The sequence below is a fragment of the Frankliniella occidentalis genome, unplaced genomic scaffold, assembly GCF_000697945.3.
Source record: "Frankliniella occidentalis isolate FOCC.00 unplaced genomic scaffold, Focc_3.1 Scaffold40, whole genome shotgun sequence".
Lineage (NCBI taxonomy): Eukaryota > Metazoa > Arthropoda > Insecta > Thysanoptera > Thripidae > Frankliniella > Frankliniella occidentalis.
Window position 1 is genome coordinate 2,021,705 of NW_026267170.1, and position 9,631 is coordinate 2,031,335.

At 52.2% G+C, this 9,631-nt stretch overlaps 2 protein-coding genes across 2 annotated transcripts in view; one reads left to right on the top strand and one right to left on the bottom strand.

The window, feature by feature from the left end:
• The window catches only part of LOC113215144 (delta(9)-fatty-acid desaturase fat-6-like), a 15,104-nt gene extending 6,356 nt beyond the window's left edge, over positions 1-8,748 (bottom strand). The window contains exon 1 of the mRNA XM_026434730.2: positions 8,548-8,748. The gene's annotated coding sequence lies outside the window, so the exon portion shown is untranslated. The remainder of the gene's footprint in view (positions 1-8,547) is intronic.
• Positions 3,353-5,436, top strand: LOC113215152 (uncharacterized). Its single transcript, XM_052266539.1, has 4 exons — positions 3,353-3,456; positions 3,538-3,647; positions 4,102-4,232; positions 5,280-5,436. The coding sequence occupies exons 2-4, from the start codon at positions 3,596-3,598 to the stop codon at positions 5,406-5,408; spliced, it is 312 nt and encodes a 103-aa protein (XP_052122499.1). The 5' UTR covers positions 3,353-3,456; positions 3,538-3,595; the 3' UTR covers positions 5,409-5,436.
• Positions 8,749-9,631: the final 883 nt, after the last annotated feature.

A 9,631-nucleotide genomic window follows, 5' to 3' on the forward strand; every position in this document is an offset into this window, starting at 1 on the left:
GAGGGAGGGAGGGAATCGACGCCGCCCTGTCGCCTCGCCCACGCCGGCCGCCCAGCACAACCGGTCCCGAGCGAGCACATGCAGGCAGATGATAGAGGGCGGCACACCAATATGTTGGGCTTACTCTGCTCGGTTCGCACAAACGCGCGGCACACATTATGTCACGCGGGCCCCGCGCCGCTACAGACCGCAAACCAAACAACTCACGGCAAAGCCAACGCGCCTATGGCGTGCCGTGCGGGGACAGCACCTCTTCCCCTTCCTCCCACTTCCCCTCCACTCAGACACCATTTGGCACTCGCTCTGTCCAATGTACAAGCCGTTTGTCCATATATCTCTGTGCATACAATTTAGCGATGTAAACAATGCAGATGGAGCCATGCGAGACAGTCAAAATTCCACAGTTGTATGAGTGTGTAGAATTTTATCTCCTGGGCAATTGTGCCTGTCATGCACAGACATGAAAGTATGCCGCGCTCCACGGTCGTAGTTTTACGCACCTCATATCATATCACACCTGAATATGATGACTCATTTCCATTTCCGATCTGCTTGTACATGCCCACTATACAGCTTTTTTTCTGTGATAATTGAAGACTTTGTCGATCCATGTGGCGAACAGAAGTTAGTGTCTATTAGTGCATCAAGGTTTGGCGCGGCCTCCCCCTCCCCGGCCCTGGGCTGGCAGGGCACGCCGGCGCGGGGCCCTACGGGTCCCGGGAACTGAGGTCGACGCAAAACTCAAAATCCTTCGGACACTTTAAAGTGTTCAAATTAACCGTTGAACACTTATCATTATTCAAATTTCTAGTCAAATCGAGGGGGAAACGACTAAGGTAATCCGGCTGACAGCCGAAAGGTAATCCGGCAGGGGTAATCCGAGGAAATTCTAAAAAATCCGTGGTAATCCGGGGGAATTTTGAGGTAATCCGGAAAAATTTTGCGGTAATCCGGAATAATCCTAGAGAAAAAGCAACGTAATCCGGAGGACACTCCGGAGGTTATCCGGGTAATCTGTAATCCGGCTGACACAAAGTTTAACAGTCGTTTCCCCCTCGAGTCAAATACATAGAAAAATGAATACATACTTGATTAAAATAGTAAGTTCCAGAATTAAGCAAATTTCCATTAGAGCAGGTCATATGTGGTCTGTGCAGTGTACTGGCTGCAAATACAAAAGAGCTAATTTTTCTGAGTGTGAGGTGGGTTGGGCTCGCTAGCTCTCGACCTCTCCCCCCGACCCCGACCCGACCTGCCCGCTTCAGGTAATGAGATGCGTCAGCCGAGTATAAACGGGGCGGCCGCGAGGTCCAGGCCCGGCGCGGGGGAGTACCGGGGAGTACTTGGGCTTTGGCAGTACGGAGAGGCACCATCCCGGGCCGAGGCCACCCCTCCCATCCAACACGCCGCCCCGGGGCCCCGGGTCCTGGTGGGCCCGCCGCGAGGGCCTTGTGTAACGCCAGCAGTCGCAGAGCTTCGGGGGGGAAGACGCGACGCGGACGCGACGACGAGACGAGGCCCTGGGCGATAAGAAATAGGTGCTGCTGAGGCTGTCGGGGGCGGTCGGGGGGTCTCCACTTCGCAACCTTGGTGTCGACCTCCTCGGCGCAAATTGAGTAAGAGAGAAAGTCTCCGTCGCAGTCGCCCCTCTGTTCTGTTCGCACTTGTCCCGGCCCTTCCCCGCCCCTCCACGCGCCACGCCGCACTGGGGCATGATCAAGGTGTCGCGGCTGAGAGGGGAGATGGCACGCGCGGATAACGACCGCACTGCTGGACCACAGAGCGCTGATCATGCCATTCACGGTCACAACGACTGATTTCGACGAAATGCGACCGTCAAAGAGTTGGATAAAGGACTCTTAGGTTTAAGGCTGCGATCACCGGGATCCACTGTTGACTACCAACGTCCACTTTCCGCCACTGCATGCACTGTGTACGCCAGCTACGTGAGCTCGGGCGAACCCCGAAGGCCGGCGGCCGGCGCATACAAACATTTCGAGATTGGGTGTTGTTTCCCTCTCTTTCCAATCGAAAAATAAACGTTCCTGGACCTGCCGGAGATGTGTCCTGTCTTCGAAATGATTCGGGTTTTCCCTTTGAGTGCGCTGCAAAGCTAGCGAGTAAGTTCTACGCAGGACGCTCAGCTCCGCCGCGACCACACGCCAGCCCCCATCATCCCGGAGGCTGTGCGGTGCGCACTGCAGCACTTAGCGGTTGTCGCCCGCCCCGCCCAGCCCCGCCCCCGCACCTCACACTCGACAACCACGTCCTGGACCCGCGTGCGTAGGAACCACGACCGCAACAGTGGTGCGACGCGGTGACACTTCGACCGAGAAAGACACTGCGTATCGCCTGAAGACGTCGGCTGTGATGCGGCGAGGTGACCCTGCGGCCCTGTTGCCTTGGCCTTCCCCGGGACCCGGAGCATCTAGGCGCTCAGCAGGCGGGGGCGGAGAGCGGGAGTACTGCGCACAGACCTAGGTTTTTCTCCGAAAAAACGTAGCTATAAGCAGATGTAATATACCAGGCGGCTGATTCACGCCGCGCACTTTCGTATTTCTACTGTATCGCCTGCACGGGTGCGGACGGGTTTGCCGATCCTCGCAGTCCATGGCTCCTTACGTGTAGGCACCCCATCCGCACGCGTGCATGCGGTACAGTATAACTACTACGAAAGTCCGCGGCGTGAATCAGCCACCTGGTAGTTGTAATTTTGGACGATTTTGAAGTCATTGAAGAGAGAGAGTAAGGAGGAACTGAATTAGTCGAAAAAAATAAATGTCATATGACATTAATGATAAAATTTTGACAAAATTGACAAATTTTCACAAATCTGTCATCAGACGCAAATAACAAATCTATAAGATTATTTTTGCAAATTTTTCTCGCTTGACATTAATCCAGACGATTTCTCTGTCAAATGACACACCCAGAGAAGCGAGTTCTTGATTCAATCCCAGTGCCGGGCTTGATCTCTTGTACTTGACTTTTGCGCTTGATTTGATCCCCGCTTGCGCTCGCTCATTGGCTCTCCTCGCCGAGAACTTGTGAGTCGAACCAACCTCAGAATGTACTTGCCTCGCCTATCGCTCGTAAGTGAGAGAGAGAAACTTTACTAAAATTGGTTTGATTCCGGGCGGACTCGAACCCGCACACGCCAGTACGAGAAGCTGGCGCGCTATCCCCTGCGCTGCCGCTCTGCTGCTGGGAGATGCGGCCCAGCGCAGCGTCTCAAGCTGCAGCCAGCAGTCGCTTGCCCAGTTCCGTTTCGAGTTATCCCCTTTGGACCGCAGGTGCGCTCGCGTCGCATCTTGAGGGGAGAGGAGGGGGGGGGGGCGCATGATTCAGTCTGCTAGTGTCCGCCGGAGCGAAAGCAACGACTGTTGGCGCCGAGACCCGAGAGTCTATAGCGACTGCATCACTTGTTCGAGATTTCGAGATCTGCTGAGGTGTGAGGTGAGTGGAGTAAATTCGTGGTGAGTTTAAAATTTGTGACGGTTGCTCACGTTTTCTAATTTATTTATTTTTGAGTTCCAGAACTGCGTGTTAGACTCAAGTCGCTCCCTGCGCGAGGGCGATTTGCTCCAGCTTTCCGATGGGTGGGGGACGAGTTGCTGCTGCGCCAGCTCAAAGTGTTCCAGCTAGCGGTATGTACATCTGCTGTTCTAAAATGAAGTTTTTGTAATTAGAGTAGGGGGTCAGCCACGTTCAGTGGGTCGGCACCGCCCGACCGGCCCAACCCCCTCTCCCCCTCCTCCTCCTTTCGCTCGCCGGCGGCCAGTCTCCCGTCCCCACTCGTCGTGTGCGGCCATGTGCGGCTGCCGGCGGCTGCTCCGGCCGGGCCGCCGCCTGCCGCCTCTAGTCGTCTGCCCCTACCACTTTCGACATGAAAATGTGCGCGTATAGTTTGTTGAGTGCTGTTGTGTTTTCAAAGTAGTTTCAACCATATGCACAAAACGATAGTGAACATGGAAAGGAGTGTTTACCGCGAGCTAGCCATTTTATAAAGTCAGAGGTGGGGGAATGGGTGCACGGAGGGGCAATTGTTTTCGTTTATGTGCATTTTTGTGTGCACGTGCTAACGAAAGTCTTTCTGATCAGGACGCCAAGAGCACGTTACTGTCATGGACGCAGCAGGAGCTAGCTCCATCCGGAATAGTCTCAACCTCAGCCCGGAACAGTCATCAACACCCAATCCGGAGTCATCTCTTCCAGCGGGAGTTCCAGATAAAGTAAGTAAATACACTTATTACATGTAGGATTTTCAGTCGCCCCCACCATCCTTTGGAAGTGTTTGGCCACGCAAAGCGCGTCGCCCCACTCCGGCCGCGGCAAGCGCGGTCGTTCAGAAATGAATCTCCTATGCCCCCCTCCCTCCCGCCCCCTCACGCCCCATGTATATCGCGCTCGCGTTTAACTTTCAAAGCATCTTCTATGTCCCATAATGGTTTTATTACTATCACACTGTAAAAATATGTTATGAGATTGGCAACTTATTTTGTAATGTAATATTTACAAAATGTATTGTACATGGTCATCATCGCACTTTTGCTTGACAATAGATTTCAGGTTGATACGCAAGGCTTGTAAATTTTGAAAATATTTTCTAATCCCTCCTGTCCGGTACAGTACAATATCCCCCAAGTACAAGTGCTCCCTTCAATGACGAAAGGAACCCCCCCTCCCCCTCCCTTCAATGCCTTTGGGTACAACTTAGCGCCTGCAATTGGTGGATAGGCAACCCAACAAATGCTCATCATGGAATACCCTAGTTGTACGGTGCAACGCGTACAGTCCCCAGATGCTGGTTCAAATAGGAACGGCCGGGCATAACAGGGAGAGGTGGGGTTCTCTCTCTGAACGCATGTTGTCGGCTGCGAGCAGTTGGGGCCTGTGGCCGCCCCGCGCCGCCCCGCGCCGCCCCGCGTCGCTCCGCCCCGCACCGCTCCGCCCCGCACCGCCCCGCGCCCCCTCACGTCGTCCATCATTTATCTAACAAATATCCACAGCATTCATAACAGTTTAAAACTATTAATTAGAATGGCAGTTTACAATTGGGGAAAACTGCTCTCAATCCCACAGTTTGCGTGGAATTTTAACAATTTCACGGTTTGGAACTTGAACACGTTATTCAAATTAACAGCTGAAAATTGTTGTTAATGCTGTTTAGTGCTCCACGCCCCTTCCCTCTCCTCCCCGGCACGCCTTGCCCCGGCAAGGCCTTATGTATTCTTCACAATAAATTGGTTTTACTAATATTTTTTCCTGTTGTTTTACAGGAAGAGAACTGCACTCCGCCGAAATGTCTCGATAACGACGCTACTCATTTAAAGTGGAAAATTCCGGCGGATATCAAGAACATTAAGTTTTGTACCACAGTGTGTTGCAATATGGTGTGTGTTGTATAATCTTCAACAATAAAATTCGTCTTCCTTATGTCCGAGTAAATCAATTACTGTTCCCATGCGTATTTAATTAAAAACAAAAATATTACGCTCTAAAATAGCCAGGGGAGCACAGATGTGTTGTGGTAACACGAGTACAGGTGCTGAGTAAGGTCGAGCTAGCAGGTTGGGGGATGCACTGTGGGTTGCCTAAATACTGGAATTTTGCACTACAAATTATGCATTCACCAGGGTGCTTTTAGGTACCAGGACAGGCGCCTGCACCCAAATAAGTGCTGCAAGATAAAAACAAGGGCTGAATGTGAGGAAAAATGTTTAACTATGACAACTCTCATACTTCAAAGATCACTCCTAAAATTTAAAGGAGGGCCCATCTGAAGGGCATTTCAAACATTTGGGGGGGGGGGGGAGACAGCATAGTCTGAAGAGTTTTCCGAAGACCTTGGAATCTCACACTTTTCCCTTTTCCTCTAAAATTCAGACAGCTCTAGGTTCATTGGGTGAACGTTTCTTTCAAAACGATTCAGTAAATGCACTCCAATAAAGCCGTATATCACAAGACAAAAACCTCAGAGAGCGCTTTATTTTTTATATAGACAGTAGTATTTTGAAGCGTACACGAGAACCAAACACCAAACTCCCTTTTGCACTGGCTTTGCATGGTATGACGGTCAAGTGCATTTTGCTCTCAACAGTCTCCAGATCCATGGCATCGAATTAAGAACATGCCAGCCGAGACTAATTTGGTTTTGAATCTACCTCTCACTAAATCAAGTGCAAACTGAATACGGAAATGAGATCCTGCTGTGGCCCTTTTGAAGTCCATATACTTATACCAAACTCCACAGGGACTGATCCGAGGCCCAGCGGTGCTCGGCTATAAAGGGTCAGTGTGGCGAGGAAACGGGACTTGGATCAAGTTCAAAATGTACTAGAGACTATCAAGTGCAAACGGACCTCGATTTGAGTGCGGTGGACTTGAATCAAGAACTCGCTTTTCTGGGTGCAGTTATTTTTTTATTTTCGAAATTTTTATAGTGCATGAGTGCGACAGGAATGGAGGTACGGAGGCGATCTTCTGAATCAGTCGACTGTTGGCTGGCTGTGCATTCTGATGGTACCCCTGGTGGTCCACTGAGTGCCAGCCCCGGTTGCAGCTCTTGCTTCCCCTGTCCCGTAACGTAACCTGTTTTGGTTTGCTCTGGCTGGGCGGATCAGCCCTTCTCCACCGCAGCGCAGCGCCCCAAGAACAACCCCGCCGCCTACCCGCCTCGCTCCAGCAGCAGCAACGTGGTGCAATGGGAGCAGCCGGGGCCAGAGAGGGTGGCCTTTCCAGAGCAGCTTCCCCACCGCAAACATGTCGTGGCGCTTGCGGTGTCGCGTAGGAGAAATCGACAACTGGGAACTTGGGGGCCTCTGATTCTCCCCCAAAATAACGCATTGAAGGGTACTCCGCCGAGACGAAACCGGATCCCTAGATGCCTCCTGAGCGCGCATTGGCTGATTGCGACAGTAACGTCACCGCAGTTTTCCCAAGTTGAGGCCCCCGAGGTGTTATACCTCAATCAGAGTTCAGGAGTAAATAGAAACGTAGGAGCGGCGGTTGTGCTTTCCTCCTTCAGGTTCCGATTTCGTCTCACCCTTATGTTCTACCATGTGCGGCTGATAAACCCCGCACACTTTTGTGAGCACACTGTACCGCAGGCTTGCGTACAGGTTGCCGAGTCGCTCGGGGCTTAGAAGGCGCCGCGTGGTGGACAGCGACGGTGGGCAAACCCGCCCGCGCGCCTGCGTGTGCGGTAAAGTACAATTCAAATACAATACAAAGGTGGGCGGGTTTAATAAGCCATACCTGGTAGCCCGTGCTGGTATATTAACAACGAGTTTTTTCATGCTCCTGAACCAATTGTTGCCCTCTGAGTTTGCTTTGATGCACGCTAAATGTATAATACAAATATATGTTTTTTGCGCAAATGTTCCCTTTGACTTAAACCTACGTTTTGTTTTGAACAACTTTCTGCCCAAAACTGCAAGATTACGCACAAAGAAATGCATGAAAAAGTTCAGATTAACACAGAAATTTGTGCAAAGAAATTGATTGCTTAAATCCGTGCAAATAATTGATACAAATCGAGTTGGTGTGCACGCAATAAAAGCGCTGTAGACCTGGTGAACTATCTACTTGATGGCGACTTGATGGAGATAAAAGAGTACTCCAAATTGTCCGCGAGAGTCGCGGAAAGTGACATCCTGACGATCCACCTCTCAGAGCCTTCGCAAACAGCCTAATTTTCGCAATCGATTCGTATTGTTCTACCCCGTTCTACCCACAAACCTTACACTGATAAATCAAGTGTGCAACTGCTCAACACATGTCAGTGTGCAACTCTTCCGTTGAACACTTCTCTAGATCGCGATCCGCGGACGCTTACTGTAAGGCAAGTGTTCAATAGAGGAGTTGCACACTTAAAAGAGCACAAAATACCAAATTGAACACTTGCAAGTGTACTACTACTAAATTGAACACTTTCAAGTATTTAACATGCGGTTGTACACTTACAAGTGTTGAACAGTAGCACACTTAATTTATCACTTTACATTGGAGGATGATTTTGTGACCACATCCTAAAATTAATTGTACGAGCGATTCATCCATCGCTCGATTTCTATCCCCCTTCTTTTGGGGTACTTAATTCGACTTTTAAGTTGAGTCGAACTATTTGCTTACTTGCAACTGCAAACTGCAATACTACTCGTGTACCACATTTACAGGTGTGATACCATACACGTCTCACACTTTTGAACTCACGCTTGTTAGCGTGCGACACGTGTGGCCTCACACTTTGTAAGTGAAGGATATGTGTATTGCAGTTGCCAGGCAGAGGCCCTTGGTATAGACGGTTAGGGTAGTACCCGTGAAAAGAAGAATTAAGGAAATCAGCACAGGAAACAGTTCTAAAATAAAGGCTTAAACAAGTGCAAATGAGCCTTGACCCTACAGGTCATATGTCGAACTGCACTGTCAAATGATCAAAATCAGCGAACTTAAGGTACTGGTTCCGGTCCATCCATCCATTGCATTGCACTTACAACCGTTGGACTGCAGTCTAGAACGCAATCATCTCTGTCACAGAACACCTACCTGGAAAGCGGCTGGGTTTCGGCGATGCGCCGGCAGGTAAGTATCCAAACAGGGTTGCACTGCACACCACCTCACTGCACGCACGTTAGTGTCCTGTACTGGACCCACTGCACTGCCAGCAATTCGCACTGCGCTCTCGGGGACGTCCGGACACCGACTGCATTGGTATACGGCCGCGCCGGTGGATGTCCCCACCTAGGGCTGCTGCTCGGACGCGCCCCTCCGCGCCCTGGAGCATGCCTATCGCTCGCGAAGCAGCCGCTGCTGCCGCTGCCGCTGCCGCTGCTGCTGCTGCTGCTGCTGCTGCTGCTGCTGCTGCTGCTGCTGCTGCTGCTGCTGCTGCTGCTGCTGCTGCTGCCGCCGCCGCGACCGCCGTCGCTCCACGGAGGAGGGGGAGAGGCGGATCAGGGAGAGGGGCAGAGTATAGAGATGTACCCCCGCCCCTCCTCGTGAGAGGGCTCGTGTGACGTCCGCCGCTCGTCAGGGCCACCTGCAATAGCCCCCCCCCCCCCCACGACTCCACCCTACGCGGGCCAGAGATCATTACACACACAGGCATGCCACACCGCGTCGCGTAAAGGGTAAACAATAAAAGCGCGCGGGTGGCGTCCGGGACGCTGGGCGCTTTGCCTCGCGACGCTGGAGGCTTGCCTTGGCCGACTTGGAGCGGTATTCGGACGCGCCCGCCGCCGCGCCGACGCTGCTTCGCGGTTCACATGTTTTCGCCGGGAGCATTGGGCTAGACCGGCGCGGCGCGACTCTGTGTGACGGAGCGGAGTCAATGGGGAGGAACGCCTGACGAGACACGTGACACGTGACACGTGCCACGGGCCACATGATCCCACGTGTCAAGGCAAATTTAAGGCCGAGTTCTTCTCTGTTTTCGCTGCGGCTATTGTCAAGTAGGCCCAAGCTTGACGTACTCTCCCGCAAGCGGGCGGGTCACGCTTACGGGAGCGCGCTCCTCGGGCTGCGAGCAGGGGCAGGGCAGGGGGTGGATGTGCAGCATGACGGTGTGCAGGGCAACCCCTTTCTTTCCCCCGCCACCCTCTGCCGCAGACTAGAGAGACTGAGAGACATGGGT

Excerpts from the sequence above, each read along its gene's own strand:
- LOC113215152 (XM_052266539.1), top strand. The coding sequence starts at position 3,596 with ATGGGTGGGGGACGAGTTGCTGCTGCGCCAGCTCAAAGTGTTCCAGCT. Across the intron at positions 3,648-4,101 it reads TCAAAGTGTTCCAGCTAGCG|GACGCCAAGAGCACGTTACT; the intron begins GTATGTACATCT and ends CTTTCTGATCAG. Across the intron at positions 4,233-5,279 it reads CAGCGGGAGTTCCAGATAAA|GAAGAGAACTGCACTCCGCC; the intron begins GTAAGTAAATAC and ends GTTGTTTTACAG.